Here is a 22,110-nt window from a genome sequence, read left to right on the forward strand (position 1 = left end):
AGAAGTCAAGGTACCCAAAAGAGGTTCCCAGGGGTCTGCAGAATTGTTGCATTTATTGTACAGCTGAGCCAAGCATCGTTTGCAGACTGTATGAATAATGGCTCGCAAATGTACGTCCATGTGGTTGTGATCAGCAAAATACAAGTTCGTTTAAAAGCATTAAACATAAGAGCTTTTAGTCATGTGTACTTTCTTTGATGCAGAAAGTACACAGGGGAACAGCACTGTTTTTGCACTTTAGAAAGGGACCTTTACACCTGTAAAGTTGAGAAACACACTGGGATAGAGGACAGCAAGATCAGTTAACCGTATGCTCCAGCAAAAGTTGGGCTACCTTCCCAAAGAAGAGTGGCACAATTAACCACGATAAGAAGCTGGATTGGACTAAGCTGAATTTGAGCCACAGCCCCCAGTGTTCCTTCCCTTCAGGTCCCTGAGCAGATACATGCCAAATAACTCTCTGGAGCAGACGGTCCCAGATCTCCTTTACCCATCTCCTGAAAATGAGACTTGGCCATGACTGGTGGCCTCGATGCCGGATGTCAACCCCTGCAGCTAAAAATTTCCAATCACAGAGCCTGGATAAGTGTCCTTCAGGACACCGAGCTGGGTGTATGCTATGGGGAGTGCTTGGCTATAAGCCCCTAGAGAACCCTATGCAGGACCCAGCACCCTCAGAAGTGATCCAACCAGAGGTGCCAACATTAGGATGCATGGCAGACTGCTGGCACCTTGTTGCTTTTGGTCCCTGGACCACAGGGCGTGCAGGCCTGGATGCCATAAGGCTGGTGGGCTTTCAGGATTGTGTTAGAGGGGCAGGAGTGGCAGGCTCCTGAGTCTCGATCAATGTAGTAGCCGGCAGGACAAGAGGTGCAGGAGGAGCCCGTGTTAGAAGCTTCCAGGGCACAGGGACGGCAGTAGGAGGCCACCCCATCCATGACATTGGTGACATTGATGGAGTAGAGCTTAGCAACATCATTGGTGTACTTTCTGCCCTAGAAACGAGGAAACAAGAGAGGAGAGGGTTGAGGCCTGAAGCAGTGGCAATGACTGAGTCCTCCAGAAATAGCGAAGTACTTCTTAATCTTTTTCATCCTATGACACTAGAGAAAAATCTTAGGAGCATTCTACTCTTTTTACTCACTTAGCTGTAACTCTTTACGTGCATTTTGTATCGTTTTAAAATAAGACTGAACCATTTTAAATGATGTATAAGAAAATTAATTGTGGGAAATATTCTGCAGATACTGTTACATGAAAAAAAGCAGGTCTTGTAAAAGAAAAAAATGTATTCGCAGAGAAATAACGACTGTATAGGAGATACTTCAGATGTCAGTGGGTTATTTCTGGGTGGTAGGATTATGAGTGATTTCATTTCTTCTTGGTTATTCTATTTTTTAAGTTTTCTGCAATGAACCTGTACTCCTTTGAGTGAAGAGAATAAAACCAGAGATACTACTATTATTAAAAACAACAACGGGGGAACCAGGTCAGGCACCGATGTTCTCAGGGTAGGGGCTGCTATGGAGGGATAAATGTCATTGTCCCTGGAAGTCATTTGGGCAAAACTAGATGATCCTCAGAGGGCTGAGTTCTCTGGTTGGTGTCTTAAGATCCTTCTAAGGACTCTCAACATCAAACTCAGTCTCAAGCTAATGGTAGAAATCCTCTTGGGTTCAGAGGGTCTCTTCTAGGAGTTGGGGTCTGAGGCAAGGGGAGGAACGTACTGCCTCGTGGAAAGTGGTCCTCTGGAAAGCCCAGGTGAAGCTCATGGTTGCGTTCTTCTCAATGATGTAGGTGTATGATTGTTTGCCTTTGGAGCCTTTCCACGTCTCCACGGGAGTGTTGGTCCTGGAATTCATGCCCTGAGCCCAGGACAGACAAGTGAAGGAAGGCATAATGGCTGGCAGGAGAACGTGCCCACACCACTGCCACCCCGGGGGTCATCAGAGATCCATGTCAAACTGTGAATGCCCTGATGGTCAATCTGGGCCCTTTTGCTGTGAAATCACTACAAACAGGGGCGTCAGTTATATTGACACACCAGTTAGCGCATGCGTCAACCCTCCCAAGAGTCCCAGGAAGCCCCCCAGGGAGCGAAAAAAGGAACGTACCACCATGAAGTAAAGCTCACAGTTCACAGAACAGATGGTCTCAAAGACGAATGTGATCCTGGCCACCTCTTTATTCTCTGTGTCTGCGATCACAGACTGTGGCGGTCTATGGGGGCAGAGGTTAAAAGTCAGTGCTGGAGGCCAGGTGATGCTTACTGAAGAGCCCCAACGGGAGCAAAGGGTCTGCTGGGGGGCAGGATTAGGTTCTGAGTATATTTGAAAGAGTGTGGATTAAGTCCAGTTCTGCTGCCCTAGCCATGTGACCTCAATCTATCCAATCCTTAAAATGGAGATGACAATATCTTTCTTATCTCTCTTCTATCACTGTGGTGAGATCCAAAGGCATAATACATATGCAAGTGTAAAATGCTATAAAACCTCATGTCCCAGAGTGGGGTCTCTGATTAGCAGCCTCATCATCACTGGGAGTGTATTAGAAATGCAGAATCTCAGGTCCCACCCAGACCTCCCGAACCAGAACCTGCATTTTAACACGATTCCCAGGTGGTTTGTATGCGCATTAAAGTTGGAGAAGTACCAGTATCGTGAGATGTCAATTGTCTACATTAACTTAGTAGCAGCTCACTCTCCAAGATGGCGGGAGCTTTGCCTGGGTTGAATGAACAGAAATGTCAACCTGTAATCTTTCCAGCAAAATTCTCAGGCAGGTCCTGCTTTTGGGAAAGAGAGAGCCATGTCGGAGGAGTGGGGAAGCACTTTCCTATGGTAATCAGATCTCCAGGTTGAAAAGTACTTTTTGGAATGTTACAAAAAAAAAAAAAAAAAAAGCCTAAGAAGTTTTTTCATCTTGCAATAACATCTATATCTAGTCAGCTCTGAGTAATGTGGGTTAAGAGGAGAGAAAGTAATACCTTTTGATTAACTACCATGAATAGAGCACCATACCAGGGACAGAAAGGGGAGAGCTTGAAGGAGGGAATGGAGAAGTCAAGTTGGCAATAGGGAAGCCCAGTCAGTGGTCCCTCTCACCTTTAAGCACACACAGGCAGACCAGCTCTCTTTGGCTTTGGAAATTCATTTATGGCTTTTCTTGGCTTTAGCTATTTGCCTGAACTCTGAGGACCTCCAGTTTCCAGCTCCTCTCTACACAGTTGGGCTAACCAGTGGGTTGGAAAAATCATCTCAACCTGAGTTAATCCTAAATCATAGACTGTCCATCCCTTTAGTTTTACAGGTGAGGAACCTGAAGCCTATGAGGGCGAAGTGACTTTCCCAAGTTCACAAAGCCAGCAAGTGGCGAATTTCAAGTGCCCTTACTTCCAGTCCAGCGCTCTTTCCACCACACCACACTACACTGCCTATAGTATTTTTTTTTAAGACAATAAAAATAAACTTTGTTGTCCTAGATCTTCTTGAGATATGGGGACAAATATGATAGTAAGGACAATTCCTCCCAGTCTTCTTGCCTCAGATAAAGAGGTAACTAACTATCTGTGGGCACTCGTAACCCTGTTTTTAAAAAATTTTATCCTGTTTGATGCCGGAAGGAGGAAGAATTCAAGTAGCATGTGGTCAACTGATGGGGAAGCTAAATAGGATGGCAAAGCAATAGATAAATCAGCATTGGCAGCAGCTAAGTGGCTGTGTTAGCCTTTAGGTTAACTTTGCCAGACCATTACTCTGCTCTCCTCTGTCCTGAACTGATGCTTTAAAAAGAAATGAAATTCAACTCCAGAAGCCCAAACCCGTTGCTGTCAAGGCAATTCTGACTCATGGCAACCCTATGTGTTACAGAGTACAACTGTGCTCCATAGGGTTTTCTTGGCTCTCATTTTTTTATCTTTATGGAAGCAGGTTGCCAGGCCTATCTTCTGTGGTGCCTCCAGACAGGTTCAAGCCTCCAACCTTTAGGTTAGTAGCTGAGCACAAACCGTTTGTGCCACCCAGGGGCACAACATTCCAAGGTATGTGGAATGGATGTAGCCAAGTTAGCTGGGTTTTCCCCTTGGCTTTGTATTTCTCACCTAAATCCTGGCACGACCAGGGTAAGAATCATGAAGTCGTTATCTGAGGCTCCAACAGCAGTATAAATGTAATCACCAGCCACCTCCCAGCCTGGGGAACGAGAGGAGAGAGTTAATGCCCTGGTGTCTCTCCGGGGCAAGGCAAATGTGCACGCAGATGTGCGTCCACCTCTGGAAGGCAGAGACAGCACCATCCTCTAAGGTGTTCAGAACCACTGCTGAACACAAACGATGTTCCTTATCCCACTGCTTTGGTTGAAGACGCTGAAGCTCTCAGAGCAAGCCTTTCTGAAACGCGTGCATGTTGTTTCCGGTTTTGCTTCTGTCTCTGAAACTGAGGTTTCAGGGGGGTAGAACTTTCATAAGACTACGCGACATGACCAGCTTATTTTTCTCAGACATGACTATTTTGAAGAAATATGAAGCTGAAAGAGGGCTGGGAGTGGGTGGGGCAATTACCTGTCATGCCCTTGTACTCAAAGTTGACCCCACTGAGAACCGTGGTCTCCATGTTCGTGGGCAGTGTGTTCCACCATTTGTATTCGAATCCGAGGGCAGGTTCAGTTCCAGCTGGGCAGTGGGTACAATCTGTGGGTACAAGACCCACATATTTAGCCAGAAGGCTGCAGCCACTCTGACTGGAGCGGCTGCCACATGGGCAAGTGGCAGCAGCAGTGGTCAGCCAAACAAGGGTGGTGCTGAGGACTGTTGTAGTTACATCGAATGGACTCAAAAAACATTTCGACAACGTGTTTAACAAACTCAAGGCATAAACATTGACCCTTCATTCCAATACCCCAATCATCCTACATGCCGACTAAACTTTTCATATCAGAACTTCAATGAATCTACTAGCTTGATACATGGAGTTCATATTATTTGTCACGTTATCGTTAAATACGCTCCCATTAATAGGTACACAGATCTCCCCATCTCCTTTTTGCAGTATGGTTTATAGGTTCTAATTGGGTCAAGCCAGCCCCCTAAGCCTTGTAGTTAGCATCCCTGCCATATGGTGGAAGTCTACGTTGTGAGGATTGGGTACCTTCAAGCCTGAGTCACATTCACAGTTAGAAAGAGGAGGAAGGCAGACGGTTCTCAGGTCTGACTTTGACCTACAGGCTGGGCCAGCCCCTGACCTCTCCTCTCTTGAACTTAGTCCTTACTGCCTCCCTTGGAAAGGCAGAGTCTGTTCATCTAGCGCCCACACAGCCTGCCCACATGGGTGATGTGGACAAGGATGCAAACATAGGGAATAGGGCAGGTTAAGGAGGTTACCAGAGCCATTGGAGTAAGAGCCATAGGGGCAGGGCTCGCAGGTGCTGTTGTTGGTTTTGAAGAAGCCTGGGTTGCAAGGTGGGCACAGGGTCTTCACCCCAGAGGCAGGCAGCTTCACCGCTCCCTCCAGATCCTCACCGCAGATTTTCGGCTCGGCCCATTTGTACATTAGCTGCGTCTGCAGAAATGGATTAAGCACAGCTCAGCCTGTGTGGGATTTAGCATATCTTTTAGGGATCTAATTTAAAGATAGGGTGAGGGGAGTGAATTCTGAGCTAAAATAAAAGCTCCACTAGGGCAGGGAACTTTGTTTTCTCTTTGGATGTATCCCAAGCCCTTATCCTAGTGGCTGGTACGCGGTCACGCTCCATAAATGTCTGTTGGTTGAATGTTGACTAGATGACTGGTTGAATGGTTGACTGTCTGATGAAGACTGCTGTGACAGAGGGAATCGGGGATCAGTTGTCCCCAGAGAAACCTCTGAGTTTACTGTAGAATCTTATTACTATCAAGATCACAGAAAAAGTAGCTGGTGAAAATGCCAGAACACAGAGAGGCATGGAGAGGAGGTGGTTTACATAATCCCAGGAAAGAGGGGGCAGCTAAGATGTTCCAACATGTCTTCCAAGTGCTACATTCTTTGCTCTTTCATTTATTTGGTAAACATTTGCAGACAGCCTAATACATCTATGTGCCAGACCTGGGGACTCAGGGATGAATGAGATGTGCCCCCGCCCTCAAGGAGCTCATCATCTAACAAGGGCAACAATCGCATAAGTAGCCATGTGGGAGTATGAACACCATGTTCTCTGTGAGCATCACGGCCTAAGGAACAGACTGCCATGAGGTCAGCAGACAACAAAGGCTATGTGTCTGCCAACCACTAGGGCCATCTCTACTTGGGATGGAGGCATTGGGTGTGGAAGAAGAGATGATCTGTAGGAGGCCCCTGGTAAATCAGGGGTGAGGCTGGGCAGCTCCAAGCTTCCTAGGTGACCCTCAAATGAAGCCAGAGACAAAATGGCACCCTTATGGATTGCACTAAGCTGGTGATGAGAAGTATCTGTGCAGCATACCATCCATGTGGAAAGATGGATGAATAATGCATCTGTCCATTGTATTCAGGATAAGAAACCACAAGGTCTTAATGAATGGTGGTCCTCAGTTCAAGCTCCCTTCATTGATGGTGAGCCCTGGATCCGCCTCCCCCCTGCTCAGCTTAGGGCTTCTCCCTGTGAAGAGGCGCTGGGGGCCAGAGCTCCCTGAGCCCAGCCTCTCTCCTGTGAGTCTCATGTGAGGAGGATCTGCGGAGCAGGGAGGCTGATATGGGCTGTCTTTTGGAGCAGCACATTTGGCAGCCCCAATGGATTGGTCAAGTTCACATGAGAGGACAACAGCAATCCTAGGAGCTGGCTTGAGGAGTATTCCTGGATTTTTAAAATACAGTTTAGACGATAAACTGAAATCACAAGACTGCTCAAGGACCAGTGTGGGCCTGAGGTGCAAAGCAAGACCTCTGGAAGGCTCTCCTGGTAAATGCATATGCATGAACACTCCTTAAATGGACAGGCTTCAGCTCGCCTCCCCCGGGCCAGGCTTTGGCTGGGCTGCAGGTGGGAAAGACCCAGTGGCGGTCAGCCTCACAGACAGTACAGCATACTACAGATCTAGAAGCTCTTGGCCTGAGCCCAGGAGGGGAGAGAGTGGGGCAGAACGAAGCAAAGACAGCTGACATTCAGCCATGTGCTTTGCCTAGGAGGAAGAAGAGGAACAGGATTAATTTCCCCCATTTTATTAATGAGTCAATGGAGGCCAAGAAAATGAAAATAATTTTTACAAGGTCATACAGAATACCAGACACTACAGAATGGAGTCTAAGGTGCAACCGACAAGATACATAGCCATTCTTTCTTGGTTGCTGGGGATGGGTGAGATGCTCCAAATCTGAGGTAGGGAGGTAGAGGTGACTATGAAAAGTAATCACGATTATGGACCAGGCTTTATTCCATGCTTAGTTTGCAAAGGGAGAATTCAGCCAGCCAACAGACATGTGCGCATCCTAACAGCCAAGCACTGTGCTTAGAGCTGAATGCAAATTTACTGACTCCTATTTCTATCTCTGAAGACCTCGGTGGCATAGTGGTTAAGAATCACGGCTGCTAACCAAAGAGTTGGCAGTTCAAAACCCCCAGGCGCTCCTTGGAAACCCTATGGGGCAGTTCTATTCTGTCCTATAGGGTCTCTACGAGTAGGAATCGACTCGATGACAATGGTTTTTTGTTTGTTTTTTTTAATTCTATCCCCTGATGAGGGCCTGGCTTAAGAATACAGTTCATCCATAATGTAAAATCTAAGACCAGTCCCTCTACCTGTGCCCTAGAACCCATTCCCTGCTCACTTACTGCTGCTCCTTGAAATCACTGGGCACACCCCTACATCTGCTGTGCACCCCCTGGAAAGCTCCGTGGCTCTTCCTTCATCTCATTCAGGTCTCTGCTAAATGTCACCTCCTCGGAGAGGCCATTTAAAATAGCACTCCCCTCCATCATCCTCTGTCCCCTAAAAAATCCAAACCAGTGGCCATCGAGTCAATTTCTACTCATGGCGACCCTATGTGTGTCAGAGTAAAATTGGTCCACAGGGTTTTCAGTGGCTATGACCTTTTGGAAGCAGATCACCAGGCCTTTCTTCAGAGGTGCCTCTGGGTGGGTTTGAACCACCAACCTTTCAGGTAGTAGCTGAGTGTTTAACTGTTTACACCATCCAGGGACTCCTCTCAATCCCCTGGCCCTATTTCATTTTTTCTTCCTACCACTTACATAGGGTTGCTATGAGCCGGAGCTGACTGGACAGCCTCTAACAACAACATTTACTACCATTTGATAAATTATACACCTATTTGTTTCTTTTCCTAGGACGTACAAAACACAGACTCCCTCTCCATCCTCTCCCGAATAAGAATTAAGCTCTATGAGAGCTACAGGTTCCTTTAGTTTTGTTAATGTATACCTATTGCCTAGCACAGTGCCTGGCATATACTAGGTGCTCAATAAATATTTGCCAACTGACTGATGAAATGAACAAACGACCTCCTCCAACAGACCTTCCCTGGCCCCTCACTCAGGGTTGGGTGCTGCTCCTCTTTTGGGCTCCCACAGTGCCCTGCATACCCCTCTCTTATGGCCTTGACCATGTCTAGCTTGTGGTTGTTGGTAGCCCATTTTATTCCTCTCTCTGCCCTCCCACACAAGTCTGTGACCTCCCTGAGGGCAGGAGCCTGTCTGAGTCATCCCTGAATCCCCAGCATGGAGCACAATGCCTGAAACATCAGTTGGCATTCAAAAGCTGTTGTGTTGACTCAACGGCAACTCCAACTACAAAGGAAAGTCTTCTTCTGAGGCAGAAAGCCTGGGGGGAGAGAGAAACAGCAGAGACCAAACAAGCCTGGCCATTCTCCAGGGGAGCCAGGAAGTGGGGCTCATTCCCTTGACCAGTTCACAAAAGCAGCACTGGCGGGGGGGAGGGTGGTGGTGGTGGGGGGAGTTGGGGTTGGGGGACCCATTTGATGAGCTCCATGAGAAAATAAGGTCATACAAACAGGCAGGCATTGACCAGCATCAAAGCAAATGAAAGAAACCAAGCAAAAGAAAAATGGAAGAAATGTTTTTTTGAAACAGAGACCATGTGAATAAGCATACATAAAACAAATGCGGGAAAAGCAGCTTCTAACCTGAAAATGAATGAGGTCATCTTCTTGTGTTTCCCCACTGTGATGGATTAAACTGTGTCCCTCAGAAATATGTGTTGTGAATCCTAACCCCTGTCCCTATGGATGGAAACCCTGGTGGTGCAGTGGTTAAGAGCTACGGCTGCTAACTAAAAGGTCGGCAGTTTGAAGCCACTGGGCGCTCCTTGGAAACCCTATGAGTCGAATCAACTCAATGGCAAAGGGTTTTATACCTGTGGATGTAATCCCATTTGGGAATAGGGTTTTCTTTTTCACGTTAATGAGGCCATATCAATGTAAGGTGTGTCCTAAACCTAATCACTTTCGAGCTATAAAAAGAGAAGATTAGGCACAGAGACAAGCAAGCACAAATGGGGAAAAGATAGATGCCACATGGGGATCTCCAAGGAACTGAGGAATACTTGACTAGAGAAGCTAAAACAAGGATTTTTCCCAGAGCAGACAGAGAGAGGTTTCCCCTAGAGCCAGTGCCTGAATTTGGACTTCTAGCTTTCTAAACTGTGGGGAAATAAATTTCCGTTCATTGAAGCCACCTACTTGTGGTATTTCTGTTACAGCAGCACTAACAAACTAGCACTAGTCCTGGGGTCACTGTGGGGGCCTGAGGGGTTTGATCATGAAAGCCCAAGGAGGGGGAGACAGAGTCCAGGAGGAAAGGAGCTCCCAAACCTTGCTACCCACCTCTCCGTTGGCATCACAGGCTGTGTGTGTGTAGAAATAGTCTTTGTCTGTGCAGGCTGGACGTACTTTACAGGTGGAAGATCCTTTTTCTAAATTGCAAAAGCAAGGACAAATACTTCAAGTTACTTAGGAAAGCAGAGCTCTTGATCACATGCTCATGACCCCAAGACTCCCAAGGTCCTGGAGTAAACAAAACACCACATAGATAGTGCCGAAAAGAGAAGCCCTGCACACCCCTGCCCCTTCCCTTTGCCATTCAGTAGCATCTTGAGCCCCATTTCCAGTCCCTAAAGCCCTGCCTGACTGGATGGATGCCCCTTTGTCCCTCTCCCCGGTGCTGATAAGAAACCACTGGCCCCTTACTGTGGGCAGGGTGTGAAGTGGATTGGCCAAAGGACTGGCCTCAAAGTAAGAGGAAGATGGAGCTGGAAAGACCATCTTGCAGGACTCCAAGTTAACCACCACCAGCCCAAGATCCCTGAAACCTGCCATCTTTCGGGTGTCTCAGAATTCCTAATTGTGGGCGTGGCTTTTCTCTTCATGAAGTATTGGGGCATTGCCTTCATGTTCTTACTCTGATCTTTTCTCTGAATGTTCTTGTAATATATGCCTAGAATGAATGCCTTCCACCTTGAATTTCCCCTTCTCCATGAAACCATCCTAGACAAAAAGAAGCTGATAATTTCCTCGAACTCCGCTTAAGACATAAGGCTCCTTCCACTTTCCCCAACCCAAGCATCCCAGCACTGTATTTAACCCTTGACTTGTACCTAATTAAAAAAAAAATGTTATTAACTACCAGTTTGATTCTACCCTGGATGTTCTCCTCATGTTTATATTAGTTCTGCATTAACCTATGAAACCCTGGATAGCAAGAACTATTTCAATGCATCCTTTTTTAAAGTAAAGGATTTCACCGTTTTGAATTACAAACTCTTTTGAAATAATTTGAGGAAAGAGCTGCTTCCTCCACCCAGAAAAATATACACAATTCATGCAAATAAAAATTTCCAGGGAATCTACTTATTCCAGAATAAAAATCACTGCTTTATAGGCTACACAGTACAACACTATTGCTACTACCAACACTACTTCTAATATTATTACTGTGTTACCTGCAGATAAGCATTTAATAATGGCGAGAACTTCTCTATGTATATATATATATACTACCTGGCAGGCAGTATGACATATTGAAATGAGATTTTAAGTCAGACATATCTGAGTCTGAACTACACATCATCATTTAGTAGCTGTGTGACTTTAGGCAAGATACTTAACCACTCTGAGCCTTGGCTTTCTCATTTACCCAAACCAAAAACCAAACCTGTTGCCATCAGGTCAATTCCAAATCATGGTGACCCCATGTGTAACAGAGCAGAATTATTCCATAGGGTTTTCTTGGCTGTAATCTTTATGGAAGCGCATCGCCAGGGCTTTCTTCCATGGTGCCTCAGGGTGGGTTCCAACCATCAACCTTTAAGTTAGTAGTAGAGCACAAACCCATCTGTGCCACCCAGGGACCTTCTCTTGTCTGAAGAGCTAAAATAAGGTTTTGGTTGGGTTTGCTGGAGCCAGCACATACCTGGCACATTGTAAGGAGAACTCACTAAATGATGGTGACTATTATTATCTTGGGCCCTGGTGGCAGTGGTTAAGCGCTTGGCTGCTAACCAAAAGGTTGGCAGTTTGAATTCACCAGCTGTATCTTGGAAGCCCTATAGGGCAGCTCTACTCTGTACTAAATGGTTGCTATGAGTTGGAATCAACTCCATGGCAACGGGTTTGGTTTTTTTATTCTCTGGGTTTGTGGGGCTTATTCTTATCTGGGAACTGGTACAGGAGACTTAAGGAGACCAAGTGGCAAAATGGTTAAGTGCTCAGCTGCTAACCAAAAGATCAGTGGTTCGAACCCACCAACCAATCTGAGGGAAAAAAGAACTGGCTATCTGCTCCTGTGAAGATTACTGTCTGTGAAACCCTATGGGCCAGTTCTATTCTGCACATAGGGTCGCTATGGAATAGCATTGACTCAACAGCACACAACAACAACAGGAGACTTAATAAGGACTAAAAGCCTCCTTCTTTCCCTACCAGTTAAGAGCTTATTTCTCAACATATCCCTTCTTCCCAAGACACCAAATGAGTTCCTAGATTAGAGAACCTCCTAATTACAGACTGTTGGCCTGCACTGGGGGGGTCCCCTTAATGGCACATTTCCACACCTTCTATCCCAGTCTTATTAGCCTGGGCAAGAGGGAACTGGTAGCTGAGAAACAGCTGGGGTCTTCTCAGCTAATTTACTTGGTTAACAAGCAGAAGGTCTAATTCAGCACAGAACTCCTGATTTTCACCAACTTGGCCAGGTGCAATTTGGGGGTAGATGTTGAAAATATGCCAATTTCCAGGGCCTTGTATATTAGTTCTAGCAAACTACATGTTATGTGTTAGAAAATGCATTTCACAAAAGAACTCTTTCTGCTTACCAAATATTTACTCAACCTGACATCCTAGCTCCGGGTTTCAGAAAAATGGTCCAGCTGTTTACACAGTGACAACTGTTAAGGCGGTTCTAATAAATGATTAACTCAAATGCGGGGGCAGACCTCAGTTTCCTAGCTCAGGTTTCATCCAGGCGTGAAAGTTGGGTACTAGTCAGGTCTGAAAGATCTGCCTGGATGTTTGGTAAAGGAGTGACAAGTACGGCTGGCCTGTGCAAAACTGAAAGAAGGTGAAGTTTCATTGGGAGCCCCAATTCCACTTTCCGCACCCTCCTCCTTTCAGTATCTTCTCCCTGCCTACAGGAATACAAGGTCCTCATTCTGATCCATTTTATCAAAGGAAAACACTTTCCTTGAGGATTTACATACCTAATGAACACAAGGGCCCAGCTCAGATACCAGCTCAGGCTGTGGGCGAATCCCTTCACCTCTCCATGCCTCTCTTTCCCATTGCCGTGGAGTTGATTCCAACTCATAGTGACCCTATAGGACAGAGTAGAACTTCCCCATAGGGCTTCCTAGGCTGTGATCTTTACAGAAACTGGCTGCCACATCTTTCTCCCGTGGAGCAGCTGGTAGGTTTGAACTGCCACCTTTAAATTAGCAGCCAAGCACTTAACCACTGCGCCACCAGGGCTCCTGTTTTTATTCATTTGTAAGTGGGGAAATCACTCCTGCACTATGCTGTAAGTAGTAAATGAGATAACGTTTTATAAATTGTAAAGTACTAATATGAGTGACTTATTATTACTACCTATTTTTTTATACCAAGAGTTTTATACCAAGAGTGGAAACCCTGGTGGCGTAGTGGTTAAGTGCTATGGCTGATAACCAAACTGGCGGCAGTTCGAATCCTCCAGGCGCTCCTTGGAAACTCTATGGGGCAGTTCTACTCCGTCCTATAGGGTCGCTATGATTTGGAATTGACTCGACGGCGCTGGGTTTGGTTTGTTTTTTTTATACCAAGAATATTTTCATATTAAAAGAGGACTGTAAGGACAGGCCTTAATGAGAATGAATTATACTAATGACATGCCAGGAACTGTCCTAAATTCTTTACCTATGTTAATCAATCAGTCTTCACAATAACACTATGTGGTAGATATGATTATTATCATTCCCCTTTAATAGATGAGGAACCCAACCCAAAACCCAGTGCCGTCGAGTCAATTCCGACTCATAGTGACCCTATAGGACAGAGTAGAACTGCCCCCATAGAGTTTCCAAGGAGCGCCTGGTGGATTTGAACTACCGACCCTTTGATTAGCAGCCATAACTGAGATGCAAACAAGAAACTTACCCAAGGTAGCACAGTTAGTAAGTGATGGAGCAGAAATTTAAACCTTAGAAACTTAGTTCTGGAGTCCATGCTGCTAAACTCCATACCATTCTATTAGGAATTTAATCTCTAATATTAAGCATAATACTAACTACAGTGTTGGTGAAGAATATTCGAATATATCATGGACTGCCAGAAGAAAGAACAAATCTGTCTTGGAAGAAGTACAGCCAGAATGCTCCTTAGAAGTGAGGATGGCGAGGCTTTGTCTCACACACTTTAGACATGTTATCAGGAGGAACCAGTCCCTGGAGAAGGACTTCATGCTTGGTAAAGTAGAGGGTCATCGAAAAAGAGGAGGACCCTCAACAAGATGGGCTGACACAGTGGCTGCAGCAATGGGCTCAAATATAGCAATGATTGGGAGAATGGCATAGTACCTGGCAGTGTTTTGTTCTGTTGTATATAGGGTTGCTTTGAGAGTCGACTTGATGGCACCTAACAACAACAACGACATTAAGCATAATACAAATGAACTAAACCTAATGATGAAATTCAGATATCAGTGAAGAGAAAGATATTTTTAGTCAACCCTTTGTCCTTAATATTTCTTCTGTTAAGTTCTCCCATCTCCATCTCTACTAAACCAGTTGTCATTGAGTCAACTCTGACTCATGGTGACCCCGTGTGTGCCAGAGTAGAACTGTGCTCCACAGGGTTTTCAATGGTCTTTCTTCCAAGGCACCTCTGGTAGACATGAACCTCCAGCCTTTCGGTTGGCAGGCAAGCATGTTAACCATTTGCAACACCCAGAGACTCCCCATCCCTGTTAGATCCACCTTTGTTCAGGCCCTGGATACCAGCAATGGCACCATTCTGCAAACTCTTCCAACTGTGCCCTCTGCTTCTAGCCGGTCCCTTCCTCATCCAGTCTTCACATGGCAGACAGAATGGTCTTTCAAAAGCAGAAGCCAGATCATGTCACTCCCCAATTTAAAATTCTTTAATGGCCTCCGCTGCTGATAAGATCAAATCCCAACTTTTAGCATTGGCATGTAAAGGTCTCTCCCTAACGTGTTCCCTGCCTATCTCTTAGCCTCGGATGCTACTTTTCTCCACCTAAGCTCCAGCCATGCTGAGTTATTCTCAGTTCCCTGAACCTTCTGGCCTTGGCTCACACTTCTCCTCTCCCAAAAGTCCTGTTGCCATCAAATCACCAACTCATTAAAACTCAACTTATCTTTCAAGACCATAATTAGGTGAATCCTTTCCTTCCTCTCCAGAGAGGACTGGTCATTTCCCTTTTTTGACTCCAATGCATGCTGCTACCCCAGCATCTGCTGCACCATGGTGTACTTAGGTGAGTACACAGCTACATTCTGCTTTCAGACATAAACTGCAGGACAGTCCCCACAGCTGGTTCAGCTGTAACCCTATCACTAAGCCCCGGGCCTGGCACATGGCTGGTACTCAGACTGTATTTGCTAAATGGATGACTGAGTGGTCTTCTGTCACCCCTCCAGGCACATTCCCTTATAAACTCTCATCTCTCTCCCTGGGTCTTCCCCAGTCTCCTATTGACCCTGTATTCTGGAAGAGTCAAACCCAAAAGGAATATGACTCTCTTTGTATCCCAAGCAGAAAGGTGGTCAACAAGCTGTGTTCTTCAAAATGACAATGAAGTCAAAGGGGCAGATTGAGAATAGAGAACAATAGAATCTAAGAATTCAGACCGCCAACCTAACACTTTCATAACAGCTTTCTAGATAAAAAACCGCTTACATAAAAAAAAATTTTTTTTTTTTTTGGATCAAAATACTCCTAGGCAGTTTTTTTTTTTTTTTAGAACCACCTTGTTATTCAAACCCTTGCACAACTGCTAGGCTGGAAAGAGAGCTAGAGACTTAGACTAACAAAGGATGCTATTGATAGAGGTTGCAGGGGGTGAGGGGGTGGGGAACAGAGGAGGGTAGGATAAGAAATTCAAGAGGAAAAACAGGAATTTAGACTTACAGGTAAAAAACTTCCCCCCAAATCTAAACATTCCTGTTCTTCTTGAAAACTACACTCACTTAGCAAGATCTATGTAGATAAATAAGACTTTTGTTTTAGGAATAGTGTAGAAATAAACAGTTGACAAGGTCAATGGCATGTCTTGGCTGAGCAAACACAAACTGTAACACCTGTGTGGAGCGTTGGTGTGTCTGTGTAGAGATACGAGCTGTGCTTGAGAGAGGGCCTTGTGCAGGGTTTGTGTATGGTTCTGTGTAAGAAAGGAAAAATAGAATAGGTTTTTATGCGTGTTTGCAGGGGAGGTGAGGGGACTCTTTCTCTCTCCCACCTGTTTGTTTCAGAACCTGCCGTGGAGACTGGCCCCTGTGTGCCAACCAGTGGGCTGCCTGAGCAGAGGGGACTTTGGGAACACAGCCCATCACCAGAGCCCTGCTGCCCCCTACAAGACTCCCTCAAACGATCAGGTCCTCTTTCTCAAATTGGGATGCTTTAGGAAGCTTTCCAGGGCCTGTGGAAGTAGGCCACGTCCAGATGTCCCTTCCTTTTCCCATAGAGCAGTGGTTTTCAAACTGTGTTCCAAGGAACCCTGGATTTCCTGAAAATGCCTGCTTTGAATTCCGTGGACATTCAGGTTGATAAAAGATTGCAACTTCTATCTTTAGCCCTTGCTTTCAAAGTGTTTTTGCTTATCGATACAGCCTCATGGTTCTTATCAATTAACTTTTGTAATAATTGTTATAAATTAAAACATATACATTTATACTTCTTTGATCTACTATACCTATTATTTATAATTATTACTTTATAATATAGGTATAATAAGGTTTCATTTTAAGAAAAAGGAGTTCATTGTTTAAAAAAAAATTGCAGCCTCCTCCCCTAGCTTTTCTAATCCCTTTAACTCTGAGCTGCTTTTTCTTTTTTCCATGACACCATGGTATTTTTTACCACCTAGCATGTTATATAACTTATTAGATATTTACTACTTTTTACTATAGTTATTGTTTATTGTCTGTCTCCATTGGAATTTAAACTCCATAAAGACAGGGATCTTTGTCTATTTTGCTCACTGGTGGCATAGTGGTTAAGAGCTATGGCTGCTAACCAAAACATAAGCAGTTCAAATCCACCAGCTGCTCCTTGGAAACCCTATGGGGCAGTTCTCTGTCTTACAGGGTCGCTATGAATCGGAACTGACTCGACGGCAATGGGTTTCAGATGTATTCCAAGCACCTAGGATAGGACCCAGCAGATGGCAAGTGCTTAATAAATATTTACTGAGAGTTTCCTTTTATTTCTAGAGTGATTGGTGGAGATATGAAATGGCAAGAACTTTCCAGGGTCTCAGAAGGAAGGGTTTAAAAATGATCATCTTCAGCTTGGCCAAAAGGATGCCTCTACTTCACGGTTTTGCTCTGTGGTTGCTATCCCCCACCAAACCCTTCCCATCTTCAGAAACATCACCTGAGTATTTGTCAGGGTCGCACTGGTGGCAAGAAGTTTCTCCTTTATTTGAGTAAAAATTTGCTGGGCAAAGTTTGCAGAAAGAGGAGCCCTGCTTGGCCGCATACGTGCCAGGCTTGCAGGGGAAGCATTCTGAGGTGTAGGCTACCCCTACGGAGGAAGAACAACACAGAGAAGCAAGGATTGAGCCTTGAGGTTGAGCCCCCTGGGGACTGACTCCCACCCACCCCTCAACGTCAAGAGGCTGGAAGTTAGCAGCACGCCCCAGATCAAACCCCACTCTTCATACCTGTTATGGCGATGTTTCTCACCAGCACAGGCTTCGGTGCTTTGGACCACACTGAGAAGGCTGTGGTTCTCCAATACAGGACATTATTGCCTCGATTTAGCTCCACCTAAAAACCACAAACAGGAGGAGTTAGTGCAGTAGCAGAGAGAGATATCACTGACTGGCCTCCCATTGGGACCCCTTCTCTTACAGCCTGCATGAGAGTGTCTATTCTGATCCTCTCCCTTGACGTCTCAACTTGGCCTTTCCTCCCATCTAACTTTTCCTTTCTCCTTTTAAACCTCCTCTTACAACCCTCTCATGCCCCCTCCCACTGCTCCTTCAGCCACGTAGACCATGAGCATCTCTTATGGTGAGCCCAATAAGGAGGCCTAAGAGTGCTGATGATAATGTGACTGATATCTCCTCATTCCTTTCTGGTTATAGTCACCTATCCCCCAGCTTTAAGGGCTGGCAAGCTGATGGTCTTGGGGGTCAAGCTACAGGAGCAACAAGTCAACTCATGCCCATATTCCACCACCTCGAGAGACTATAGCATTCTCATCATGTGAGGTCCTATCCTCTAGGGACAGGGGAATGGAAGCTTAGACAAGGGAGAAGCACTCCTTGGGGGAAAGTTCCTGGCCCTTTTCTGGAGTCCCCAGGAAGAAGGTAGGTATAATACCCACACTGTGGATTTCCCATCCTTTTTCTGTGGTTTTGATCCACCTGGAGTCATCCACATTGGGCTGGCACTGGTCGTTCTGTACCTGGGGCAGCAGGAGGTTGGGATCAGAGTCTCAGCTTACCAAGAAAATGAGTTCCTTACCCCACACTGCTCCAGCCCCCCAGAGGGCCCTTCTGGTGGTTCTTGGGATTAAGTCATGGGAATAGTACGCCCATATTCCACTACCTCAAAGAGAGACTATAGAATTTCCTTTAGGTGCCCATTTCCTTTAGGGACTGAGCTCAGAATCCATGAGCCTTGAAGTAAGACTAGAGCCAGGTGCACAAACACAAAATGTCTGTGCACTGACACCAAAGAAATAACTTGTGTCCAGAAGCTGTTCACATGCTATTTTCATGTTTGAGCAAGACAAACACTAGAAATCTCCCAGAGTCTACTCTTCCCTCTCAAAGTCCTCTGACATCTGCCTCTTCTCTCGCCTCTTGAAGCCTCAGATCATCCAGAGGGAAGACCACTGTGCAGATTTCCCCAGTAGGCCTATGCTTGCGACTCCTGCAAATGAGTCTGAGCTTCAGAGAGTGTCAACATCCCACCCTCCCCCTTGGCCAGGGGCTTACGAAAAATTCGAAGATGATGCTGCTGTCTGGATAGTAATACTCAAAGTTGACAGTGCCCGACTGCTTCAGGTTGACGGCGTACATCAGCGTGGCCGTGCACTCGTCCGTGTTGGAGGCGATGTAGTCGCCCCGAGGGACCCACTTGGACCTGTGAGGAGATGGGAGCCCTGGTCATGGGCAGGCGCACAGCCCGCTCAACTATAAGCTATGTGCAGGTGTTAAGTTCTGCTAGGTCCCTGGCTCTGGGGAATTCCAGATGAGTGATTCACATGCTGAAGCTTGTGAAAATTCTCAGTGACAAGAGATAAAAGCTCTGAGGCAGGTTAGGAGCTCTGGTGGAGAAGTGGTTAAGTGCTACAGCTGCTAACCAAAAGGTCAGCTGTTTGGATCCACTAACTTTTCCTTGGAAGCCCTATGGGGCAGTTCTACCCTGTCCTATAGGGTTGCTAGGAGTCAGAATCGACTTGACAGCAGTGGGTTTGTTTTTTTGTTTTTTGAGGCAGATTAAGAAGCCTAGAGTACCCTACTGGTGTCACCCTGTTAGGAGCAAGGGAGAATGAAGAAAGCCAAAGACGCAAGGGAAAGATTAGTCCAAAGGACTAATGGACCACAGCTACCACAGCCTCCACCAGATTGACTCCAGCACAACTAGATAGTGCCCAGCTACCACCACTGACTGCTCTGACAGGGATCACAATAAAGGGTCCCAGACAGAGCTGGAGAAAAATGTAGAACAAAGTTTTAACCTCACAAAAAAGGACCAGACTTACTGGTCTGACAGAGACTGCAGAAACCCTGAAAGTATAGCCCCCGGACATTGTTTTAGCTCAGTAATGAAGTCACTCCTGAGGTTTACCCTTCAGCCAAAGTTTAGACAGGCCCATAAAACAAAACAAGACTAAAGGGGCATACCAGCCCAGGGGCAAGGACGAGGAGGCAGGAGGAGACAGGAAAGCTGGTAATAGGGAATCCAAGGTCTAGAAGGGAGAGTGTTGACATGTCATGGGGTTGGTAACCGATGTCACAAAACAATATGTGTACTAATTATTTAATGAGAAGCTAGTTTGTTCTGTAAACCTTCATCTAAAGTACAATAATCTAAAAAAAAAAAAAAAGAACCCTGAAGTATAGTCGACAGGAGGAAAACAGGTTTTCCCCCACATTCTGGAGAACTACCCAGAAACAGATAGCAGGTGAGGTAGGGGGGAGTGGATAACATTTATTGGTTGCTTACTATCTGCCAGGTATTGAACTAGGTGTCTTATATTCATGATTTCTTTATTTTTTCCCAACTAACTGATGATGAAACCACAACCTGGAGAGTACCTTGCCCAATATCACGTAGCCAGTAAGTGGCAGAGATAGGATTCAAACCCAGTCCTGCCCAACTCCAAAGCTGTCAAAAATAGTCAGTAGACACAGCTGTTCTTTGGTACTTAGAGGTCCAGTCTAGTCCAGCCTATTTTCCTGGAAATGTCCACTGTAAGATGCTATAGGTAACTGGTTTTGGTGGGAAGGGAGAAATCCAGAGAACTACAGACACAATCCACCTAATCACGTCTATTTTACCTCCTAAATCTCTCAAATCTACCTATCCTGCCCAAGATTCCCCCAGGCCCCCAACTCACCATCATCTCTGCAACAGCCTCCTGGCTCATCTCCCTGCACCCAGTCCTGCCCCCTCCAATCCATTCTCCACACTGCGGCCACGGTGATCCTCCGGAACAGAAATCTGACCACATCACTCCACTTTGTGAAAACCCCTGTGACTCCCTGTTGCTCTTAGAATAAAACCCAAATGCTTCTCCCACTTTCTATGCTCCGGTCGTATAGAACTTCTTTCAATTTCTCTGCCGAATTTTCCCTCACCTCTGGGTCTTCTCACATGTTGTTCCCTCTTTCTGGAACTCATTTTCTTCCCCCCCCCGCCCCGTTTAACTCCCACCCATGTCTTAGGATAAATGTCACTTCCTCTAGGAAGTCCTCCTTGACTCCTTTATCTGCCTCTGCTATGTGTGCCCATAGTTCTGTTTCCCTTATCATAGCCATAATCCTACTCTATTTTAAAATGTATTATGAAATACTTAAGATATATACAAAAGTACAATGAATGCTCATCTACCCAAAACTCTGTTAAGAAAGCCTGTGCCACCCCCTTTCCTATCATATAGTCCCTTCCCCATGCCAAGTAACTGTTTTCCTGATTTTGGTGTTTATCATTCCCATGTGCTGCTCTATCCTTTACTAATCGTATATAAAAAAAAAATCGTATAGGTGTCTCTAAACAACATACTGTATGATGCTGTTCTGCATGCTTCTCAACTTTACGTAAATGCTGTCATACTCATGTATTCTTCAACATGCTTTTTATTGGAGGAGTTTCAACATAATGACTGCGAGGTCCACCCCTATTCACACATGCAGCTCTATGCCTTTCATTTTTACTACTGTCTAATATTCCCTTGTATGGCTCTACCACACTTATTTATGCATTCCTTGTTGGTGGACATTAAGACAGATTTTGATTTTTTGCTAGTGTGCACACCCTGCTACGAACACTCTTGTCCCGGTGTCCTTGTACAAATGTGTGAGGGAACTGCTCGGTCAGAGGGAATGTGAAGCTCCAACTGGATCGGCTCCTGCCACATTGGTCTCCAAAGTGGTCGTACCACTTTACACCCCACCAGCAGTGTCAGGGAGTTCCTGTTCCTCCACATTCTCCCCAAACTGGGAACCATCAGATTCGAATGTTGTTGCCAATATGCTGTTGTATGAGATAGTGTCTCATTGTGCTTTTAATCTCGTTTCCCTGATGACTTCCAAGGTTGAGCATCTTTTCTTAGTTTCTTTGTAATTTGGGTTTCTTCTTCTGAACATACTTTAACTCTTATGTAAATGTCTGTCTTCCTGGCTGGTCTGTAGATGCTCACTTATCTTGCTCACCATGGTGGCACAGTGGTTAAGAACTCAGGCTGCTAACCAAAAGGTCAGATGTTTGAATTTGCCAGCCAGCTGCTCCTTGGAAACCCTATGGGGCAGTTCTACTCTGTCCTATACGGGTCGCTATGAGATGGAATCAATTTGACAACAACAGGTTTGGTTGTTTAGCTTTATGGGCACACATAGTAGAGCCAGCCAGATAAAGGAGTCAGGGAGGATTTCCTAGAGGAGGTGACATTTATCCTAAGACATGAGTAGGAATTAAACAGAGGGAGGGAGAAGGAAATGTGTTCCAGGAAGAGGGAACTTCATGTGGGGAGCCCCAGGGAGTGAAAGTTTGGCAGAGAGATTGCATCCCCAGGACCAAACACTGGGCCTGGCACATAGGAAGGGCTCAAGGGATTATACAGATGAGTGTGAGCAATGGGAATCAAATACAATCCCATTATTTCACTGTTTTGCCTGAGACCAACCCTGGTCTCCAGTTGCTTAATGATGACCACCTAAGGGAACCCAAAATTAGTCCACAGGTTT

General features: G+C 45.7%; 1 protein-coding gene across 3 annotated transcripts in view; it reads right to left on the minus strand.

Moving 5' to 3' along the window:
• The window catches only part of ELAPOR1 (endosome-lysosome associated apoptosis and autophagy regulator 1), a 99,540-nt gene that overhangs the window by 13,225 nt on the left and 64,205 nt on the right, over positions 1-22,110 (minus strand). For 2 of the 3 annotated variants that reach the window (XM_049880173.1, XM_049880172.1), the window contains exons 4-14: positions 18,637-18,784; positions 18,021-18,101; positions 17,353-17,458; positions 17,064-17,213; positions 9,807-9,895; positions 5,378-5,555; positions 4,559-4,687; positions 4,100-4,190; positions 2,115-2,220; positions 1,728-1,865; positions 732-995 (exon numbers count right to left, since the gene is read on the minus strand). In XM_049880173.1, the coding sequence (XP_049736130.1) occupies positions 732-995; positions 1,728-1,865; positions 2,115-2,220; positions 4,100-4,190; positions 4,559-4,687; positions 5,378-5,555; positions 9,807-9,895; positions 17,064-17,213; positions 17,353-17,458; positions 18,021-18,101; positions 18,637-18,784 (1,480 nt within the window). The remainder of the gene's footprint in view (positions 1-731; positions 996-1,727; positions 1,866-2,114; positions 2,221-4,099; positions 4,191-4,558; positions 4,688-5,377; positions 5,556-9,806; positions 9,896-17,063; positions 17,214-17,352; positions 17,459-18,020; positions 18,102-18,636; positions 18,785-22,110) is intronic. The other variant, XM_049880174.1, reaches the window with a different exon arrangement.

The sequence above is a fragment of the Elephas maximus genome, chromosome 3 (genome assembly GCF_024166365.1).
Source record: "Elephas maximus indicus isolate mEleMax1 chromosome 3, mEleMax1 primary haplotype, whole genome shotgun sequence".
Lineage (NCBI taxonomy): Eukaryota > Metazoa > Chordata > Mammalia > Proboscidea > Elephantidae > Elephas > Elephas maximus.